The 24,589-nt window shown below is 38.5% G+C and overlaps 1 protein-coding gene across 3 annotated transcripts in view; it reads right to left on the bottom strand.

Annotated features, from left to right (window-relative positions):
• Positions 1–1,971: 1,971 nt before the first annotated feature.
• LOC137403602 (tRNA pseudouridine synthase A 2-like) overlaps positions 1,972–24,589 on the bottom strand; it is a 48,428-nt gene continuing 25,810 nt past the window's right edge. For all 3 annotated transcript variants that reach the window (XM_068089567.1, XM_068089570.1, XM_068089568.1), the window contains exon 9: positions 1,972–2,590. In XM_068089567.1, the coding sequence (XP_067945668.1) occupies positions 2,420–2,590 (171 nt within the window). In that variant the 3' untranslated portion in view covers positions 1,972–2,419. The remainder of the gene's footprint in view (positions 2,591–24,589) is intronic.

Here is a 24,589-nt window from a genome sequence, read left to right as displayed (position 1 = left end):
TACATTCATTCATATGTTTTACTATTGTGCTCATTATATCATGTAATTGCATTTAATTCTATCAAGGTTAGCTTGTTGTTTTTTCTTAGTATCGTCTATTACAGACTTCATGGCAGATGCTGATGTTATATACATGTAGTAATAAAGTTGGACAACTAAAGCATCACCAGTAGAAGCTCTTATTCCCTTCTAGTCAGCACAGTTGTTGTCGCTTTTTATAAGTGAGGTTTTAAGAACTTCACACAGGTTGTCAACCACATTATGAACGAATTTGAAAACAACAGGTCAGATTTAAACCTTAGTGACTTTGAATCAGAATGTAGTTCTGAAAATTGTGATGATCGATTTTTCCAAGCAGACGTCACTAAAAACAACGACCATGACAGCAACAGCGCAAAAATTGTTATTTGATGTAATTTAGTCATTATTTGTATCATTTTGTAGAGAATTTTCTACTGTTTTTTTATAATGGGTTTATAAAGATCAAACACAGTGAATGCAAAAGTGGTGGTCAATTAGAGGTGGCATTCAATTACAAGCTAGTGGTGTATCTTTGAACCCTTCCACTATAGTGGCGTGCTATGATTTTATGGCAGTTTAGTTGTCCAGCTTAAATCTCATTCCAAACATTTCACAAACTAAACTGTAAAAGCTTAAACCATAACTGCCACGAACAACTTTTATCGTATTCACTAGGTAAATCAGACACGCTGATTCCGATTTTGTAATCAAAATAAAGATTAGGCCACTAACTTTCAGAGTAATGAAGGACTTTTTATAGCGTTTTAATATCGGTCTCAAAAACAACACGATCGGCATAACAAGCTCCGCCCATAAATACATGACGTAACCTAGCTTTTTAGGAACAGAAGTTACGTTGGGATGTTTAGACCAATTTAGAATAATAGAGATGGGTGTTTTAAAATCCATTAATATCTAAATTCAGCTTTAAAAATAATATCAGTCTTTTCTGAAAGGTAGATAAGCTATTTAGCATTGCATATTTAAAAAGCGCGATAACAACGCTAGTTTGTGATAAAACTGCGCTTTTTGAGCTCATTTTTCTCGGCGTCCAGCCCATTTAAACGTCATGTAACAAGCTGCGAGCAATTTTAAATAGTTAATATCCCTTTCATAAAAAACTGAAATTATTTTACAGGCTGGATTTAGATAATAATGGGTTTTAAGACACCCATCTCTATTATTCTAAATCGGACTAAACATTCCTAACTTCCGTTTCTGAAAAAGCTAGGTTTCGTCACATACTTATGGGCGGAGCTTGTAATGCCGATTGTGTTGTTTTCGAAACAGATATTGAAACGCTTTAAAAAAGCCTAAATGACTTTGAAGGTTAGTGGACTAATTTTTATTTTGAGTACAAAATCGGAATCAGCGTGTTCGATTTACTTAGTAAACACGATAAAAGTTGTTCGTGACAGTTATGGTTTAACCAATAACTCCCAACATGAATAACAAATCCTGCTGTACATACGACCCAGATTTCCCTAAAAAATATTACTATCCGCATGTGTTAAATAGCACTCTTTGGATAATTTTAAAAACTAAATTCTCTGGCAATTAGATGAGAATCTGAAAGACAAAACTCACTCGCATCGTTGATAAACTTATGCGCATAAAGAGTGTGGCAATCGATGAATTATAGTACTGCGGCTATGAGTAATTTGGAGGATACAATTTTTACCCTTGTATAAACTGTTTTCACAAGCTGGTACATTTGTAAAAGTCAAAAAAAGGTATGCAGGACATGAACCATGAAGTACCCACAATCTAATCCATAACGACTTCTTCCAGCATATGTATTCGAGTGCATGTATTGATGATTTGCCTACATAAAATGGTGAAATATTGAGCAGACGTGATGCCAGAGTATTGTAGTTTCTTTTCAACAGTCCTTGTTCTAAACCTGCGCTTAAGATATAGCAATGGGCGTTGAGATTACAGACAGCTAGGTTCAACATGGTGTATTAGAGTGTTAAACCAAACATTGCAGATAAGTTGTCTGGGATAACATCAGAACTATTATTAATGAGTGTCATATAAAACACAACTTGAAGTTTAGTCTCAAGAAATAAAAGGAAATGGTCTCTATCGAATCACAACAGCCAGCACATGCAAACCATGCTTTGATCTCGAGGCAAAAACTGGAAATGTATCATCATTGTGGTGGCTTACGCAGTATTAACAATGGAAGTGTAGCTGACCAAGATAGAGTTTAACAATAATAAAATATAATCAGAAAGATAAATCCAGTCAAGTTATTGAAATCATAGAATATGTTCATTCTTCAACTATTACGACAGATATTTTACAACTTGGCTATTGGAATATAGCTTTAAAGTCTATAAATTGATAAACCCATCAGCTGTGTCCACATAAACAAGTCCTCGAAAAGTGGCGGTCAATGGTTCTCGGGGAACTCTAGGTTAGTTAGATACAGACCGTATGGTTGGGCTATTCGTATCTCTTCTGAGGACATGCCAAATTCAGGATAGTTTAACATTTCTTTCAATCGTTCAAGAGATAATGTTCCACTTCCAACAGACAGCATTGCTCCAACCATATAGCGTACCTAACGAACATAATAGTAACATAATCATAAAGTTACAAATTAATTTTTAGAAAATAATTAGAGAAAAAGATGTAAAACATTCAGCTTGCAATAGATGCGGGTAAGAAATTTATAGGTCCATAAACACGAATCACACAACAAAAGGCTGTAGAAAAGTCAGATAACATGCAGGGGAGGAATAGGATAGATGGTCACAAAAGATGTATAGGCCACCCCTTATTGTAGGAGTTGTGTTACCTGTGAATGTTTTCCACTGCCATAGTCTTTTTAGCCAATCAACAAAGAGGCCCTGGTTGCCATTTTTAACATTTTTCAACATCCATACAAAGAGTTGCAGGTGCGGTGCCTTATGCTTGCAAACGTTGACTATTTCTAATAAGTCAATGCTGGTTGGCTCTTTGTAATTATTAAAAAAAAGTTATGGATTGTGATTTTATATCAAAGTTGAACATCAAATAAACCAATCAATGCATTTTGACAAGTATTTAAAATTGTTCAATCCCAAAAATTATCAAATTAATAATGCTTTGACTGAGGATACATGGGCCATGCCATGGTAGGATAGGTGAACCGAGTGGTTCAAGTATCCTACATGAATGCAGATATATGCCTGGAAGATTAGGAAGGTGGTCCATCTATCCTATTTTTTATTATTCCAGATAATCATGCCCCAATTTTACAAAAAGAGAACAGACAGAGAAGTGGTACCCGAGAATGTGATAAGAAAAGCTGCCAAAGAAGTAGTAGAGGATGGGAAAACTATAAGTGTGGCCAAAAGCAATGGAATACCTACATCAACCCTTAAGAGGTTAGAAGTTAGAACCTTGTCGAATGATGATATAATATTGTATTAAGCCTATCTTGATAAAATATGATTCAATGTTTCTTGCAAAACTGTATGTAGATTTTCTTCAGAGCCATCTTAGTTAAAACACCAGCTGGTACCAATAATCTTTAAATAAAACCCTCTACTTTTATTATATTTATTTCAGATACCTTGATAAATTCAACAGTAGCAATAAGGCTGCTATGGCTCCTACTTTTCAACATTGAATGGTCTTTACAGTGGAGCAAGAAAAAGAAATTAAAGATTACCTAATAAGCTGCTTCAACCGTTATTATGATATGACCAGAAGTGGCGCAATGCGCCTTGTGTATGAGCTATCAGTCGACACCGCAGTCAGTGAACTAGAAAATTGGCACTTTAACAAATCCGCTGGTGACAAATGGATGGCAAGATTCAAGCCAAGGAACCAGGAGTTATCGCTACGTCAACCAGAGGCTACGCCTATAGCATGTGCTAGCGCATTCAACCAACCTAACATTACTTTCTTTTTTGATGAGCTCAAGAAAGCACTGAAATCAACAAAAGAGGCTGGAGGTCGCATATACAATCTTGATGAGTCTGGATTCACAATCGTTCAGACAGTACCAAAAATAATATCACTAAATGGCCAAAAGCAAGTGAGTCAACTGACCAGTCGTGAAAGTGGTGAACTGGTAACCTGCGTTGGCATTGTAAACGCCATAGGTAACAAACTGCCATCTGTCATGATATTGCCAAGAAAACGGTGGAATGATGCTTTTATGGAAGGGACATCTGAAGGATCTTTGAGACTAGTGAATCCCCAGACAGGATCATCATGGATGACACAGGATTTATTTATCCAAGTACTAGAACATATTATTAAACTTGCCCGACCCACAAAAGATGATCCCATAATTCTTGTGATGGACAATCACGCAAGTCATTGTAGTTATACAGCATGCATGGGCAGCCTATGGCCTGCGAGCCAAATCCGGCCCGCGAAGGCTTTTCATCCGGCCCGCGGAGACCTTTGATAAATATAATTTTTATTCTTAAATTTAGAAAGTAAAAAAGAATCTCAAAAATACAATTTCTCTTAATGACAATAAAACTCCCTTTATGAGAATCTCATCAACCTCGGCATTCACGAGAAGTAATCATAAATAAATAAAAATCATCTTTTAGCATCCAAATCCTGACGTAAACATGACGTTTTGTTAAGTAATTTTCAGCAGTCAAGGACGATTTAGCACAAAAGTTCACTTCTAACCAAGATCACATTCTTCAGTGATGAGTTACAGTTCCTGGATCTGTCGCAAAGGGTCGAGTAAAAGGATGACTGATGCCAGGAAATGAAAATAAGCAGCTGGCTTTCAAAATAAAGAGCGCCAAAGACTGTTTCTCCCCTTTTTTGTGTATTCAGTTGCTCTGAAGATACCACCCTGGTGAGAGGCCTAAGCATCTTCGTTGTTTGATGTAGTATTATCTCTACCAGTTTTCCACAAAGAAACAAATCTATATTTCTGATACATTTTTTTTAAAATTTCTTGAATGCATCTAACCCAAAATGTCGTCATCAAAAAAAAGAAAAGTGGATAACGAATCGGGAGTGTTCAAGGAAAAGTGGATCAATGACTATTTTTTCACACAAATCAAAGAAAAACCAATGTGTTTATTGTGTTCAGAGTCAGTTTCTGTCATGAAAGAATATAATGTGAAAAGACACTACATTTCCAAACACTCATCTTTGTACGATAGTTTTCAAGGTGAACGTAGAAAACAAAAAGTCGAAAAACTGATGAAAGAATTGAAAGAGCAGCAGACAATTTTCATCAAGAAACGTGATGATGCCGACAATGTTATTCGTGCTAGTTACATTGTTAGTGAGAAGACCGCAAAACATTCGAATTATTCCGATGGCGAATTTTTGCAAGAGTGTCTACAAGCAGTAGTTGATATTTTGTGTCCAGGTAAAAAAAAATTGATAATATTAGTTTGTCTCGTAGAACTGTAACAAGACGGATTGACGAACTTGCTACCAATATAGAAATATGATGCCGATTTCAATATCACAGAAGATATGCTTGGTCTTCAAGCAATGAAAATTACTACTACTGGAGAGGATATTTTCCAAAAACTGAAAATATTAATGGCTAAATTTAATCTTCATTTTGATAAACTTCATGGTATATCAACAGATGGTGCACCAGCAATGGTTGGTAGTAAAGTTGGCTTAACTTCTAAAATTAAGACAGAGTTAACTTCTATGAACATAGACACAAAAGATTTTAATGTGTTTCACTGCATAATCCACCAAGAGAATTTGTGCGCCAAGTCCCTCAAATTTGAGCACGTCATGTCTAAAGTAGTGTCGAGTATCAATTTTATAAAATCTCGAGCATTAAACCACTGCCAGTTTAAATAATTCCTTGACGATATCGAGGCAGAACATGGAGATCTGGTTTACTACTGTGAGGTGGGATAGTTGAGCAAAGGAAAAATGTTAAAACGATTTTAGGAACTGAGGAGTGAAATTTTCACATTTATGGAAATGAAAGGCAAGTCTATCCCTGAATTAAGTGATGGTGGCTGGGTACGGGATCTCGCTTTTCTTGTTGACTTTACTTCATATCTGAATGAGTTGAATTCAAAACTACAAGGAAAGGACCAATTTGTTCATCAGTCGTACAATCATATCAGGACATTTCAAAACAAAATTCACCTGTGGGAAAAACAGCTGAGAAATGGTAATACTTTCCATTTTCCGACATTATTGCAAATCATTGCAAAGCAGACTGTACTTCCTATGCTGATGAGCTTGCATTAATTCACAAATAATTCATTAGTAGATTTCAAGATCTCAAATTACAAGAAGCTAATCTACCTATTTTCTCTTAACCATTTGATGTCAATGTTGAAGAGGCTTCCGAAGAATTGTAGATGGAATTGATTGAACTCAAAAGAAATAAACACTTAAGACGAGGAATGAGAGATTATTGGTTACTGGAATTTTATAAAAATCTATGTAAAGAAGCTTTCCCCAGGATCACAGACTTTGCAAGAAAGAAAATGTCTCTATTTGGAAGTACTTACATATGTGAGCAGCTGTTTATGAAAATGAAACATGCAAAATCAAAAACAAGGCTGACAGATAATCACCTTGAAAATAACCTTAGAGTAGCCACCTCCAGCATTTCACCAAACATTGAGGGACTGGTGAAGAAAACACCAAGCCCAAATTTCCCATTAGAAAAAGGTTTTGTTACAATTTTTCTCATTTGTAATTACAAAATTAATAAACTATTTGCTTCAATATTTTTTTTCTCATTTGTAATTATAAGATTAATAAACTGTGTTTCCATAAATCGTTCTTAATAAATATTTTTAGCTTTTACAATTTTTGTTTCCTTACCCTTTCTATGTAAAGTATTAGACAAATGAATAAAAAAATCAGTAGTTTAATATATGTTTATCTGCATAGCATATATGAAACTATAAGTATATATGTATACATATATTGCAACTCTATAACTAGGACTCCTGGCCCGTGGCCAGTCTTGGAAAACATAATCTGGCCCACATGTGAACAAAGGTTGCCCATGCATGCTATAGAGTGTTGAAGATAGTCAAAGATAATAGAATACTTATTGTTACCCATCCCCCTCACACCAGTAACGAAATACAACCACTTGATAGTAGTCTTTGGACCAATGTCTCATTATTACAACAACAAAGCAAACTCATAGCAAATGATGAATCCTGCAGATCCAGTCACTATATACCAAAGTGCTGCATTCATATGTGATTCCTACAACAAGGCCTGTAGTGCGAAAAATATACTCAGAGGTTTCAAAGTGTCCAGAATTTGGCCCTAATAATAATCAAAACGTTTTTACTGACATATACTTTCTTCCACAAGCTGTGACAGATTGTGAGGAAAATAGGACTCACGACATTGAAGAACTGAAGCCTGGCACTGGTAGGCCTACTGTCCAAGCCAATTCTTCTGCACAACGAACAGGCATCTGTTCAATAGCAATAACATACATGAATAACCCAAAAGATATGCTACTGACACCAAACTCATTTCTCACAAAAGCCGAGCTGCGATCCTCTCTGAAACCTACTCAAAGCTCGCTAGAAATATGCACAATGTCAGGCTGAAGAGTTCTGGCATAAGTGGAAGATATAATGCATCAACAACATTACTAAAACCCAAAAGTAGACGCACCAGCATGACAACCTCAAGATCAGCAATGTAATGTTGTTGACAGACCACAATCGACCACCAAACTTGTGAAAGAAAGCTGTGGTGGCGATCCCACACCCTATAACTGATGGACTGGCAAAAAACATCATTGTGAGACTAGAAATCGCTGGACTGGATATGCAAGAAAAACCTATCACTACCATGACAGAATTAAATAGACCTTTAGAAAAGCTCACTAAGCTGATGTAAACGTTTACCAAAATTCTTTACAGTTTTCTACTATGCCTAGTTACATGAGTCACACTGAATTGACTCAATATTGGACATCACCAAACATTACAAGTGAAAATTAGTTGACATTTATTATACAGTTAGTATTATCATATATTAGTAATGCTACTATCATGCATGTCAATGATGTCATGTCTACTACCAAAGAAGCACCAAAAAATCGGTGTCTCATTGTAAATTTATAGTGAAAATTTGTGGTAGTGTAGCAGACACTGTTGAATTTAGGCTGTCTGATGCTAACTAGTGCCAAGCTGGGCACAGCCACTATTGAGAGTCAAAAATCTGTTAAAGAAATGCATAACATAATAGGGCACTGACAAGCAAAAATGACGGGACCAATTACTGTGATGTCTGTTTTCTTCAGTAGTGTAAAAAACCTTCTGTTTTCTCCGTAGCTTGCCTTTCTAGATAAAAATGGTTAAAACTGATGTAACATGGCAATGTGCTTAAAGTTACTTTGTGACTTGTTTAAATATGTCGGCTTACTAATCAAAAAGATCAGAGCACAAAACCTATTCGTGTAAACAAAAACATTGATTCGGACTCATTCGGACCCAAGTTGCTTCCTCCTCCAAATCACTTCCATGCGCCCTTTGATATGCTGACAAACTTTTTGAGAAATTCTATCTCAATCATAGACAGTAGTCTTGGGCACGCTAAATTGGGAATTTTACCACAGATGGTGTTTGACATCGGCTCATCAATATTCACTCATCTTAGATTGCTTGTGTAAGCTGCTATGGAGGCTCTTAGCATAATGATGCCTGCCATTAAAATAGGTGTCAAAAATAGTGTCTTGCTTTAAAATTTTCCTTTACCCAACCAAGAACAAGTTGTCACCTTCAAATACATCAATGTGAAAGCTGAATACAGCAAGTACCTCAAGAATGTGCCTTAGTAAAGCAGTGGTGAACGAAACAGAACTTCAGTGTTACTCAAAGGCCCTTCAACTCGCAAGATGTTGGATCTTGACAGCAACCACATCAGTTTATGATTAGTTGAAACTTATTTCCTTTTTTAACTTGTGGGCAAAAAACCATGTAGCAAACAAACAGATATGAAAGCAACTACATGTAGGTGATCTTTGACTAACCTGTAGACCAAACATCCTTCCAAATAACTTCAAGTACAAATTCATAGATGTGTATACTCTGTTAACTTTAGTTAAAAACCATAAGAGCTTTAGTACAATCTGAGCAACACTATCCTTCAATGCAAAATCTACAGGTTATGGTCAGTACTCATACATGTACCTTGTGTTAGCAGAGGACAAAAACAATTGTTGTGATAAAGACTGGAGTAAGCCCTAAGAGCTAACAGCAGCAGTGTTAGTCAATTTACAAAAGTGGTGAAGCAATACTGAAATTTACAAACTTGACAGAGGATTAGGCTTGACAGAATTTCGAGTGGTGTTAAGCTACCAAAAACCCTCTGATTGAATGCTACCCTTATTTAAACCTTCATTTGACTGCCACTTTCGAAGAGATGAAAAGTAGACTCCCATTGTTTAATTGAACACCACCTCCATTTGACAGCTACTTAGATATTCATTGATCTTTACGAACCCATAATAGCAAGTGATCAGTAAAAAAATGTCCATAAAATCGTACCAATAATGACTCAGTTACATCAATAACAATTATTTCTTTCGTTGTTTGGGTTCATATCAAAGTCTATTTTCCAATTCAACAGATTTTCGGTTTCTTTCGCTAAAACTTTGAACGCAACACCAAAGAAATAATTACCGTAAATACCCGCGGACAGGATGATACCATGTAATAGGACGTAGTGGATATTTGACCGCAAAAATGATAGAAAAACTGTGTAACTTTGTATAGGATGTTGAAATTATTCAGCCTATAGCTCATGGTTTTTTGCATTGTGTCGCTAGCATCTCATTTTATGCTCATTAGTGCATTATGCTATACTCTGGATATAGTTACCCTTTGACCTTTCCTACATTCTCTGTTTTTTGCCCTTGTGAATGACAACGCTGCCTGACCTATATTCTTAGTCAGTTGCTTGCTAACTTCTATATCAATAAAACGCACATCTATTATAAAGGAACTTCAACAGGTTATGGGCCCAGACACTGCACACACTGTACTCTGATATCGATATTCTGAATCCAGAATGGCTGAGGAAAGGTGGACAGTTGAGAGGCTAAACAGTAACAATTACACAACGTGGAAATTTAGACTGAAACATCTACTCATCGCTAAAGACTTGTATGGATACGTTGACGGCAGCATAAAAGAACCTGATAGCACAGCGGAGCAAGGTGTCAAGGATGGATACACGAAGAAGTTCAACCAGGCTATGTCAACAATAGTACTAGCAGTCAGTGATGAACTTCTATATCTGATCACAGAATGCACAACACCTAAGCTTGCATGGGAGAAATTACAAGCTCACTTTGAAAGGGACACCCTAGCAAATAAACTCTATCTCAAGAAAAGATATTTTAGAACTGTTATGAAAGAAGGAACACTAATCGAGCAACATATAAAGTACATGAAGGAGCTAACAGATAAGCTTGGCGCAATCAAAGCTCCGATATCTGAGGAGGATCAAGTGGTTACACTGCTAGGAAGCTTACCTGAAAGCTACTCAACCTTAGTAACAGCCTTAGAAGCTCGCGTAGACGACTTATCGCTAACTAGTGTACAGCAAGCACTCTTGAACGAAGAGCAACGTCGAGAGAAAAATCTGCCTACCACTACGAATGATCTTGATGCTAGAAGACAGACTACTCCTGATGGCGCCCTGACAGCAGGTAGATATGGCAGAAAATTGAGTCTCACTTGTTACGAATGTGGACAACTTGGGCACATTAGACGTAATTGCTCAAGGCTAACCCAAAAATCGATCGGTCACAGAACTCAGGAACATAAGGCCAAACAAGCTGCGGTGAAGGATGACGATTTTGCCTTCATGATGAATGCTGGTAGCTGTGAACAGTCTGATACGGCCAAGCCTAATCGTTGGCTAATAGATTCAGGAGCTACTCGACACATGACTCCTGATAGGGTGAAATTCAAGAGCTACACCATGTACAGTACACCAGAGAAAGTTGCTCTTGGAGACGGTCATATAGTTGACGCTATTGGGGCAGGAAATGTAGAAGTTCTTGTCAAAACCAATCGAAAGGTAACCAATTTATGCACCATACATGATGTTCTACATGTACCTGACCTGAAAGCTAATCTGTTTTCTGTGAGGTCTGCTGCAGAGAGAGATACCATGGTACAATTTGGTCATACGCGCTGTTGGCTAAAGAACAAACATGGCAAAGTCAAGGCTATGGGGACTTTGGTTGATAAACTGTACTACCTAGACACTGAAGCACCGAATCACAATGCTTCCGTTGCGCAAACTGACCTATGGCATCAACGCCTTTCTCATGCTGGTATGCAAACTATCCAACATGCTTACCGTAACAACCTAGTCTTAGGTGCTGATCTATCTAATGTGCATGCAAATATTTGTGAACCTTGCATCATGGGTAAAATGTCTCGCAAGCCTTTTAAATCTGTACCTGTAAGAAGTACTAGGCCTCTAGAGTTAGTACACTCAGATGTTTGTGGTCCAATGCAAAACGTATCAATAGGTGGCAGCCGATATTTTGTATCCTTCATTGATGACTATACCCGCTTTGTACATGTGTATTTTCTCAGAGAAAAATCTGATGTCTTTGACAGGTTTAGAGAATTTGAATCATTAGTGACCAACCAAACTGGGCTCAGGATTGGCACACTACGTAGTGACGGTGGTGGTGAATATGTCAATAGTGACTTTGAACAATATCTAGTGTTACAGGGTATACATCACGAACTGACCATTCGATATTCTCCTGAGCAAAATGGAGTGGCAGAACGGTACAATCGTACCATTTGCGAGTCAGGTCGGGCTATGCTAAATCAGTCTGGTCTACCTAAACGTTTTTGGGCAGAAGCAATCGCAACCGCCGTATATGTCAGGAATCGTCTACCTACGAGTAGCCTAGCCATGAAGACAACTCCGCACGAGATGTGGTATGGCAGGAAACCTGCAATTAGTCACCTAAAAGTGTTTGGATGTGTCTGCTATGCTCATATACCTGATCAACTTCGCCAAAAATTGGATGATAAGGCAGAGAGTATGGTATTCGTTGGATATAGCACAAGGTCTAAAGGCTACAGACTCTATGACCCTCGTACCATGAAGGTTGTCACCCGAAGAGATGTTCAATTTCACGAAAAAAGGTTTGACCTCCTAGATGAGCAGACAACTCCTAAGCCAGCTCAGAGTATAGATATAAATGTGACACCAACGCCGCCTACGCTCGATAGCTCCTTGGATAGAGTGACACATCAACTCCGACGTTCAGAACGGCATCACCAACCTCCTCAACGCTACGGAATTGATGAGTACGCAAGCAGTATTATACATCACTCTGCATGTTTAGCTGGAGAGATAATCGAACCATCAAGTTACGCGGATGCAATAAACAATCCTCAATCGAGCCATTGGCTAGATGCAGCTAGATCTGAGTACCAGGCACTGATGGAAAATGAAACATGGTCATTAGTGGAGTTGCCCAAGAATCGCAAAGCCATTGGATGCAAGTGGGTGTTCAAAGCAAAATACACTGCCAGTGGTGAGGTCGAGCGATTCAAGGGCCGGCTAGTAGCAAAAGGCTATGCAAAGATGCCAGGTATTGACTATGAAGAAACCTATGCACCAGTCGTAAAATATTCCTCTTTGAGAACGCTCTTGTCCTATGCCATTGCTAACGAGATGGTGATACATCAAATGGATGTAGTTACTGCATTCCTAAACGGTAACCTTAATGAAGAACTGTATATGGCACAACCGGAAGGTTTTGTGAAACCAGGAGAGGAAAACTTGGTATGCCGACTCAACAAATCCATCTATGGTCTAAAACAGTCCCCGCGGTGCTGGAACATAGTGCTAGATACATTTCTCAAATCTCTGAACTTTACTCAATCAAATGCAGATCAGTGTGTATACATTCGCAACAATAATGAGCAGAAGACAATTATTGCAGTTTATGTAGATGACCTTGTCATCATTGCTAACCTGGAGAGTGATGTGAAGAAAGTCAAGACCGCACTTGCTAACAGATTTCAGATGAAAGACTTGGGAGAGCTTCACTACTGTTTAGGTATTAATGTTCTGCATCAAGGCAGCACTCTAAAGTTGTGTCAAAAAAGTTATGTTGAACAGATCCTTAGGAAATATGGTATGGAACATGCTAAACCTGTTGCAACACCAGCAGCCACTGATGTTCGACTGCAAAGGGATGATGGAAGCAAACCTGTAGATCCTGTCAGTTACCAATCTATTGTAGGGAGTCTTTTGTACGCCTCTATAGCTACTCGACCAGATATAGCACATTCTGTGGGAGTGTTATCAAAATTCAACTCATGCCCTACAGAAACGCATTTGACAGCCGCCAAACGTGTACTCCGATATTTGAAAAACACTGCTGATTATGGAATGACTTACCACAAGTCAAAAGGTGAAATTGAAGGCTTCTCAGATGCAAGCTGGGGTGATGACTATGATAATCGTCGCTCTACATCTGGGTATGTATTCATGAACAATGGTGGGAGTATTAGCTGGATGAGCAAACAACAAAGCACAGTGGCACTGTCAACAGCTGAGTTTGAGTACATAGCATTATTTAATGCTACTAAAGAAGCTGTGTGGTTACGCCATCTGCACAGAGATGTTACACAAACAACTTCTGCACCCACAATTATTCAAGTTGACAATCAGTCAGCAATATCCATCGCCAATTTTGCCAAAAACAATAAGCGTACCAAACACATGGACATAAAATTTCATTACACTCGCGAAGCGATAGCCGACAAATCCATTGCTACAACGTATTGCCCGACTGCGAATATGTTAGCAGACATATTTACCAAGCCTTTAGCCAAGGACAGATTCATTTATCTCCGAGCCCAGTTAGGTATTTCAGTCTAATGTGCTCGTCTATTACCGTGTTTATTATGTCTATATGTAGGCCTATGTACATTTGGTAGTCATTTACTTCTGTGTCGCAAAAAATGCATGATCTATGTGGGAGTGTTGAAATTATTCAGCCTATAGCTCATGGTTTTTTGCATTGTGTCGCTAGCATCTCATTTTATGCTCATTAGTGCATTATGCTATACTCTGGATATAGTTACCCTTTGACCTTTCCTACATTCTCTGTTTTTTGCCCTTGTGAATGACAACGCTGCCTGACCTATATTCTTAGTCAGTTGCTTGCTAACTTCTATATCAATAAAACGCACATCTATTATAAAGGAACTTCAACATAGGACACATCCTAATGTTGGTCCTACATTTCCATTAATTAAAAAAAATACTGGTGTATCATATAAATTTTCGTAAAATCATTCGACGAATGTTATGAACTGGTAGAATGATTTCGTGAAATAATTCGACATTCATCATGCTGAATGATTGATGACATTTTTTAAGCAAAGGTTTTTGCTCCAATGAGAGTCAAATACTACTCCATGATTGGTTGATATTATACTTTCATGTTCACATTGGATGTAACATTCTCACACTGTAGCTTTCTCAAACTAGCTAGCTTTGTTTGTTTACTTCAGCAATTAATAGTCAGCATGCCCAGCATGAGAGTTGTGCCTTATGATGTAACCGTTTTGTGAGCCTGCTTGCAGGTCATGTCTGTGCTGTCACCGGTGATTTGTCAGCAGAAGTAGAGTAATCTTATGTCCACCAATAGAATCCAAAGTGGCTCAATATTCCCTCTTGCTGGTTGTTTGTTCGGTCTGGTCTGTCAGTAGGTTTTAGGCACCTAAAGCTTTACTACACATTTTACATTTTTCTATGTAGGCTTTCATATTTCACTTTATATACCTACCTACGACATGATATTGTTCATGCGATTTGCTGGAGCAGAAAAGGTAAATACAGTGAAACTCGGATAACTCAAACTTCAAGGGACCGAGCAAAAGTGTTCGAATTATCAGAGCGTTCAAGTTATCAGAGCACTGTCACAAGTCCATGTATTTACTTATTTATTAGTAGATACATGTACATATACAATCTATAATATAAATCAGAAGCACAAATGGCTTGTTTCAAATTAAATGCTTCTAATGTAAAGTTTAAAACATTTTTATCAAAAAGTATAGAGATTTTTCTATCACTTGAGATTGGTTCGTTGTTTGAGGTGATGTTATTGCCAGGACGTTTTTTAGATTGACATTGGCAAAACTTGATCGTTGTTGAAATGCTCAAAAGAAAAGACATCAGTACATATATAAACTTAAATATAAAGCAAAAGCATAAATGGCTTGTTTCAAATTAAATGCTTCTAATGTAAAGTTTAAAACGTTTTTATCAAAAAGTATAGAGATTTTTCTATCACTTGAGATTGGTTCGTTGTTTGAGGTGATGTTATTGCCAGGACGTTTTTTAGATTGACATTGGCAAAACTTGATCGTTGTTGAAATGCTCAAAAGAAAAGACATCTTTTTCTTTTGAGCGTTTTACCCACGATCAATTTTGCCGATTTTTCTAGAAGTTTATGCAAAGATTACCTCACTTTACCTCGCTTCCGAAGGGCGATCACAACGCGGATGTTTGGTATAAATCAAATTTCACCAAACCTTTAGAAAAGTCGTTGACAAAAAAATTTTGCCGATGGTGGTAATAACGACGCTTATGAATTACGAAAAGTTGAGGTTTACCTCTATGGCTTGGAATAAAGTGATTTTTTAAAGCGATAGCAACCGTTTCGGTAGCCGTTGGGCAAAAAACAGTTCGAATTAACAGTGTTAAGTTCGAGTTATATAGAGCCATTTATCATTGCGTGGGAATGGACCACGCAAATCCATTCGAGTTAACCATGTGTTCGCTATATCTGAGGGCGAGTTATCCATGTTTCACTGTATTATGCACCTTTATTCAGCAATTATCTTTGCATACATCATTCTCACTTTATATGTACGCTCTGTATATTTCTATTTTTTATTTATCATGTATAATGTATTTTACATGGGACATCATTATTTTGCATTTTACAATATGTAATCTTGTGAAATCTTATTTTAGATTTCACGGTGGTATTGGTGACCAATAGATACATAGCATTCATCACTACCAGCAGTGACTTCAACTTATATCTATGCAATTTCGCAACCTAACACCAGATAGCATAATACAATCTGCTACAGTGAAATCTTTGTGACTGATCAATATAAGTAAGCTTGAAGAAGTCAGCCTCTACTAACCAACCTTGAAGCAGCTAGAAGCCAGTCAGCCTCTAACCCTAAGAAAGCACTAAACATTACCTGAGTAGCCAGAAGTAGTCAGCCTCAGTGGTGTATTGTCACACGATCAATATTAGTAAGCCAGAACAAGTCAGCAATTTGAAGAAAAGCTCCCAACTCATCACGAACATTAAGTTGGAAGAAGTCAGCACCTCAGAGACAAGCTCTCCTCTCAACATGAACATTAAGCTGAAAGAAGTCGGCACTTTGGAGACAAGCTCTCAACTCATCACGAACATTAAGCTGGAAGAAGTCAGCACCATGGAGACAAGCTCTTGCCTCAGGTTAACCACAAATACTAAGGTCACTGTATTACATAACCATTGTGCACTGTAATGGTGCGTTTACACTGGCCGATTTTGTCACCGATTTTGTCGTGCACAGACAAATTTGATGAGTCGGTGTCGGTAGGTGTGAACAGAAAAATCGGTGTCGGCACCGATCTGAAAGTCGGTGTCGGAGCTACCCAGCAGTGCCCGGTTGCACCGACAAGTCGGACGCTCATCAGCCAATCAGAAGCTAGGAGCCTCTGGTTAAATGAGCCTAGGCTTTAATGACAGTGCTAAGTTTATGAAACGAAAGGGCTAGGTTTAATGTGAGGCTAGAAGACTGTCATTAAACTTTCCCTCGTTCTCTTTTTAATAGTGAACCAGCATGGCTAGCAACGATGTGAACGCGAGAGTACCAAAAAATCAAGTTTTTTTCTTTAATTTAAATTAATTAAAAGTGAATAGCCAGTTGTACGACTACTACTAGTTCTACTACTAGTACAACTGTAAAGAAATTTCCCGGTCCTTACTTGGCACGATTTAGATTATGTCATACAGAAATAAATTGCGTGTGATTTCATTCAATGTTTTATTAGCGAAGGAAATTCACTAGCTGAGGAGCGTACGGCCATTTGCTCTGTCTACTAAGTGAGCGTTGCTCCCTTATATACAATAAAATTGCCCGTTCCGGCTAACGGGACCGAGTGAGAACACCGGCTAGCAATGTTTAAATGGCCAATAATTAGGCCCGCTAGTGCGTTGATATGACAACATAAACGACGACAATATTGATAGCATAACGAGTAACAAGGCCAACAATAAAAAGGCAATAAAGAGAGAATAAAAAGGACAACTCATATAATAAAATATTTACAGACATATAAAATATATACAAACAAATAATTACAAGAAGTGTAAAGTGTTGGCCCGGCGTCCATCACACTACTACTACCACAAATATACATTCACCATTCAATCTTCTTCATTATTCATTTTATTTATTGTAATTACTCGGACGAAAGAACTGTACGTACAGTTCTTTGCTCGGATTTTTATTGCCTCATTATTCATTCATTGCTTGGCATTCAGTAGTTGCTTCTAGCAGTAGTAGTAGGAGCAGTAGTAGTAGTGTAGTACTAGTATATAATTTTCCACATCAGGCGCGTTGATTTTTATGTGTACTCGTCTTCGCGTGGTCGGGTGAAGGTCAGAACGGCGAAACGCTGTGATTGGCTGTTGGTACCGACAAAAATCGTTTGATCGTTGCAATGTAAAGTGGGAGTCGGTGTCGGCACCCATACGTGAAATGTCGGAGGTACCTGTCTGAGTCGGGGTATTGGCACCTAATCGGAGTCGGTGTCGGCCAGTGTAAACGTACCATAAGTCAATGATTTTCTATTGTATGACATAAACAACCAAACTTAGCTAACAGTTGTTTACATCTAGCGCCTTATGAAGCAATCTATGTTATAGTCAGTTGTATAGTTTTAACCCTTATCACATATTTGACACTTTTCATTGTTGTTAGCAGAATTATTAGATTTGAATATCTTAAGTTTTGGTTAAATTAGTTCAAATTTTGTTGAATTAGCTTAAATTTGGTTAAATTATTATTGTAACCTGGCAAACCCTGACAGAATATTTCGTAAATAGGCTAAATTGTTTAACCTTCATACCCTGTTGGCGTACACATAATGACGTTGCTCATGAGTGGACTTTTACTGGCGGCCGTGTATTGGTGCATTGCTTGCGGTCCGCAACGATCCCTTCGTGTGCATTTCCTGTTTGAGCGTGCTGACCATTAAATCAGCTTCACTTTAACGCAGATCTTTTTACTTTATCAGCAGGAAACTAACTACCTTTTTGTTACACTGCCCAAATGGCAGAAAAGTCCAAGCAAACCAGGAATTTCAATCTGCTGCCCAAGGAATCGAAAGTAGCATGACAATAGATAGTGAAACAAATGCTCAGCTCATGCAAACTCACCATCAGGTGACTGCGAGCCCGATGAGAGAAACTTACCTAGGCACCAGCGTGAACAACAGCTTGCACTAAGAGCCAAAGAAAACAAGGTTTTGGAAATGTCCCAAGTTTTAGTTAAACTCATTAACAAAGGGCTATATCAAATAAAAAATTTTTAGACAATGCAGAGAATCAAACAGATAATTATGTTGATAATTTTTTGGCTGAAGTTGTAAGTTGTGAAACTTTTTGTTAACGACATATACAATGAATTAAACTACTTATTTAAAAATAGAATCAATGAACAAGTGCAAACCTCATTCTATCACTTCCGGACTGACACACACTCGGTCAGAGACTACTTCACTCAACGTAAAGAAGAACAACTCGGAGTAAATAAAGATCTAAGAGAATCTGAGAGACAATTGGAAGCATGTATGGGTTCCACGAGCAAGGATACACCAGAAGCTTGGTAAAGCACCACAAACAGATACAGTGCGCCAAAACAGCACTGCACCCTTGCAGACAATATCTTTATCGTCAGCGGCACAGCCAGTTGCCCATTCACTTGTACAGCACACAGCTGCAAACCTCGACACTTATCAGAAAAACCAGACTTACCAGACTCAGCAATTACTTAGTCCAAACAACGCTACTTGCTTAGGCTATTTACCTACTCAGCCAGAAATCAAACCAGAGAAAGTGCAACAAGATGCCCAACAACAAGCACGTTGTCTGGCACATGATATTACGAAACACATGCACATATCTCTGCTACATGTAGCTCCTCCAGAACCAAGTGTCTATACCGGAGATCCATTAGACTATGCCGATTGGCGGATTTCTTCTGACAGCTTGATAGATTCTAAAAGAGGTTTCCCAATAGAAAAACTTCGCAGACTCAAGAAGTATGTAGGTGGAACTGATAAGGAAGCCATAAGTGGTTATTCCAGACTCCAAACTGCTGATGCCTACTGCTGATGCCTACAAACAGTGCACTGTGGCAAGTCTCACCCCCTTTAGAGACAAAGACGGTCTACTTCGGGTTGGTGGAAAAGCCAAGAAGTCGTTAGCTCTTAGAGAACAAGAGAAGCACCCAGTAATCATACCCAAAGCTTCTTGCATATTACGACTTATTTCGTTCTGTGTACCAAAAGGCTTGTCATCAAGGATAAACCACTACCTTAGGTGCACTCAGAGGCCTTGGGTACTGGGTGACAGGGGCATCTAAATTTGTCAAAGAAATTATACATCAATGTGTATTTTGCTAAGCTACTACAGGCCTTCCAATGCGACAGCAGATGGGAGACCTTCCACTGGAAAGACTAGATCCCTCATCTCCCCTTTACGCGCATGGGTGCAGACTGTTTCGGTCCTTACACTCTTAAGGACAGATGACCAGAAGTAAAGCGCTGGGGCCTATTAGCCACATGCACGTATTCATGAGCAGTTCACATTGAGCTCTTGGAGTCAATGACAACTGATGCCCTCATTAACACTCTACACTGCCTCATCTGCATTAGAGGAGCAGTCAAAACTGTGTTTTGTGACAGCGGTACAAACCTCGTTGAGGCAAACAATGAATTTACGGTAGAGTTTAAAGCCATGAAAGACAATGCAAGGTACTTCTTAAAAGAAGATATGATAGAGTTCAAGTGTAATGCACCAGGAGCCAGCCATGCTGGAGGAGCTTGGGAGTTGCGAATTTGTACTGTAAAGTCTGTTCTCAACAGCTTAGTAGCCTCCGTCAAAAGAAGAATGAACTCTGAAGCCTTGCGAGCTGACTTCTACGAAGCAACGAACATTGTCAACTACAGACCACTGTCAGAGGAGAATCTAAACAAACCAAATGAGCTGGTGGCCACACCAAACTATCTGCTTACAATGAAGCCAAGAGAAGCTCCAGCCTTGCCTGGAGAACTTGACAAAACAGAGGTCTATGGAGGTAAGATGTGAAGGAAGACACAAGCCTTTGCAGAAATGTTTTGGGAAGCTTAGAAAGCCAAGTATATGGCTAACATAACCCAGAGACAAACATGGACTCAACCACAAAGGAACCTGCAGACTGGAGATTTAGTGATGATCGTCACTGACTCCCAGTCTCGTAATCCGTAACCTAAGGCACTGATAAAAGAGCCTATAACACACGCTGATGGTTTTATCAGAAGAACAAAGGTTAGGGTAGCAAATAGCTACTTGAACAAAGACGAACACATGGAGAAGGCCGCTAAGCTGGAGCGTCCTATCCAAAAACCAATTCTCCTACTTCCAGTAGATGGCCAGTAAAGCCACCTACTTTACCAGCCTTGTACTTAGCATGTAGTTGTATTTTTTGCGTGTTACATTTGTTTTGGTATATTTTAATCTTCACACACGTATATGTTAGTACATCAATTTCTGTTATTGTTTTGCAGTATTATAATAAATTTGGGTGTAATTTTGCCTGTACGGCAGTATTAGGTGGGAGTGTAACATTCTCATACTGTAACTTTTTCAAACTAGTTAGCTTTGTTTGTTTACTTCAGCAATTAATAGTCAGCATGCCCAGCATGAGAATTGTGCATTATTATGTGTTTAGTAGTTACTAACACGGTGCGTGCAATGACATTGAACTTAGAGCTGGAACACTCCCCCAACTACGTAATCGATATATAACGATCGACTGTTCGACTTCAACACAGTTTATTCAATTGCACCTATTGTTTTTATTGTTCAGTAATTACAGCGTTCCTTAGTTTCCTATGTCTATGGTATCATATGGGTTATGTTATTAATATGCATTGTTAGTTTTGCTGGATATAGAACTCTTGTGTGACATTTCCGGTTGGAAATCAAGGATAATAAATGTTTTCGCATAAATTGTAAACTCACTAATCCATATACATCAGCATAAAACATGGTGCCCACGAGCGAGTTTTCTTTTTGATATTGTAATTGACTCTTTTGCTTTAAGATGGAACAGTTATTAGTACCAAAACCATTAGCAGATGGGCCGAACTTACCAGATGAGTGAAAAGTATTTACTGAACTCTTTCTAGTTGCCACTTCTAAGGACGATGTGGCTGGCACGATCAAGACAGCCTTGCTACTCAGAATTATTGGCAATAGAGGCAACCAAATATATGAGTCCTTTTCGTGGACAGTTGCTACTGACAATGTTGATTATGATAAGGCAGTGGAGAAGCTTGAGGACTACTGCAAACCAAGGGTCAATCTGGTAGCCAAAACACATTCTCTGCTGACCTGTAAACAGGGTAACAGATCTATTGACGAATTTATCACAGATCTACACACTATCGCTAGGCTGTGTGATTTCAAAACCATGTATGATCGGATGGTCCTACATGCTCTGATTCTAGAACTGGACAGTGACCACATAAGAAAGAAACTGTTTGAGCTTGGTGACACCAGCTTAGACAGAGCCATTGAGCAAAGGTAAATATTATGCACCTTTATTTAGCAATTATCTTTGCATTCATCATTTTCACTTCATACATACGCTCTGTATATTTTCTATTTTTTATTTATCATGTATTTGTATGTCAATGTATTTTACATGTGACATCATTATTTCGCATTTTACAATATGTAATCTTGTGAAATCTTATTTTAGATTTCATGATGGTATTGGTGATTAATAAATACATAGCATTCATCACTACCAGCAGTGACTTCGATTTATAGCCACATAATTTCACAACCTACACCAGATAGCATAACGCAATTTGCTACATTGGAAGTGTAAATATTCTACCTATTACCGGTAGTTTTAAAGATAGCAGTTCATTATTGTTGAAATGTAGCTACATAAATATTTCGTGTGACCTTGCTGGGTGACTGGCTGGGTGGTCACTATGTCTCAATCTCCTTGTTTTTGCTCTTTATTGTTATTGCCAGTACAAGCTAACCTGGCTATTTATATAACGCCTATTTTAGCTGTTGTTGCTGTCTTTGCTTCTTTAGTTAGTCAGTCTCTGTCTTGATACAAAACAATAAAGTTGTGTAACTCATAATTCTAACAGGTTATGGACCCAGACTCGCTTCAGTGCAAAAAAGAAACTTATACCGTGAATTCAGAATGTCAGGTGTTAGTGATGATAAGCTATCACTGGATAAGCTTACTGAAAAGAATTACAGCACATGGAAATTTAAGCTGAAACACTATCTAATTGCTAAGGAACTGTGGGATTACATTGATGGTACTACACCAGAGCCAGCAGAGAGTGCAGATGCGGCAGTGAAGAGTGCTTACACGAAGGAGTCTAACCAAGCCATGTTGGTGATAGTATTGTCAGTGAGTGATAGCTTTCTGCATCTTATAACCTCTTGTACATCACCTAAAACTGCATGAGACACTGCAACAACACTTCGAACGCGACAGTCTAACAAACTATTTTTGAAAAAGTGATATTTTAGGACTGTAATGCAAGAAGGGTCCTCTGTAGAGCAGCTCATACGGTTTATGAAGGAAACCACTGACAAACTAGTGGCGGAAAAGGCACCTATTTTAGAAGACCAAATAGTTACATTATTAGGCAGTCCGCCTGACAGTTACGCTATGCTGGTGACAGCTCTAGAAGCACGTGTAGACGATTTGACTTTGAACTACGTGCAGCAGGCAGTCATCAATGAAGAGCAAAGAAGGTAACAGAGTAAGATGAGTAGTCATCAGTCTTATTCTGCTCTTGTGGCAGGGAATAGTAATCGACCAAGCTATAATAGAAACAGGAGAAGAGCCTGCTATGTCTGCCAGAGTGTTTTTCATCTAAAAGAGGACTGCCCAGACTTGGCAAAAGCAAGTTCTCAAGAATCTAATTGTCAACACAGCGCCAAACATGCTGCCGCTGGTATTGAAGCAGACAACTCCACTTTTGTAGTCTGCGAACCTAATGACACCAGTGATGCTAAGGGGTGTAAGTGGCTGATTGACTCTGGTGCAACTAGTCACATGACCTATAGCTAAAAGTCTTTCAAGGAGTACACTGAATTCGAAACTCATCAAAAGGTCAGCCTTGGAGATGGTCACACCCTGGAGGCTGTTGGCATCGGACAGACAGATATCGAAACTATGGTAGGACGCAACAAATCCAAGCTTAACACTATGTACAATGTACTATACATGCCAGCAATGAAGGTCAACCTGTTTTCAGTAAGAGCCGCAGCTTCAAAGAACTTTATAGTTCAATTTGAGCACACACGATGATGGTTGAAGAACAAAAGACGTGAAGTTGGAGCAACCGGAACACTAACTAACAAACTGTACTACTTGGATACATGCAACACGCATCAAGCTGCTGTGGCCTGCAACATGTGGCATCAGCGCTTAAGACACATCAATGAGCAAACCATTCGGACTTGATTCAATAATGGCTTGGTAGAAGGCATAAGTTTGTCTAAAGTACTTTTAGATTTTTGTGAACCTTGTGTTTTTAGAAAAATGCATAGGAAATCTTTTTCAAAAGATGTTGGTGTCAGATCTAATAGACCTTTAGAGTTGATTCACACTGATGTCTGTGGTCCTATGAAAACCAAGTCCATTGGCAATAGTTTGTATTTTGTGTCATTTATTGATGACTTTACTAGATATGCTTTTCTCTACTTCATGAAAGAAAAAAATGAAGTTTTTGAGGAATTGAAAGAGTTTGAGGCATTGGCGACCAATCAGCTGGGTCATTCCATAAGTGCTTTGCGTAGTGATGGTGGGGGCGAATATGTTAGCACGGTTCTTGAGCAGTACTTAGCATCAAAGGGCATACACCACCAACTTATAATACGTTACGCACCTGAACAGAATGGTGTAGCAGAGAGATATAATAGAACCATTTGTGAATCAGCTAGGGCCATGATAATGCAGTCAGAACTGCCACAGCGTTTTTGGGCGGAGGCTGTGGCGACTGCTGTCTACATTAGAAACAGGCTACCTACAAAAGCAACGCAAACCACCCCTCATGAACTGTGGTTCAAAAGGAAACCAAATGTTAGCAAGTTCAAAGTATTTGGGTGCACAGCCTATGATCACATTCCTGATCAGCTTAGGACAAAACTTGATGTGAAGGCTGAGCGCATGGTTTTTTGTAGGATATGGTAACAGATGTAAAGGATACAGGTTGTACAATCCAAATACTGATCAAGTGGTAA

Source organism: Watersipora subatra, chromosome 9 (assembly GCF_963576615.1).
Source record: "Watersipora subatra chromosome 9, tzWatSuba1.1, whole genome shotgun sequence".
Lineage (NCBI taxonomy): Eukaryota > Metazoa > Bryozoa > Gymnolaemata > Cheilostomatida > Watersiporidae > Watersipora > Watersipora subatra.
The sequence above is the reverse complement of the archived record's forward strand: the minus strand, read 5'-3'. Positions and strand labels throughout refer to the sequence as shown.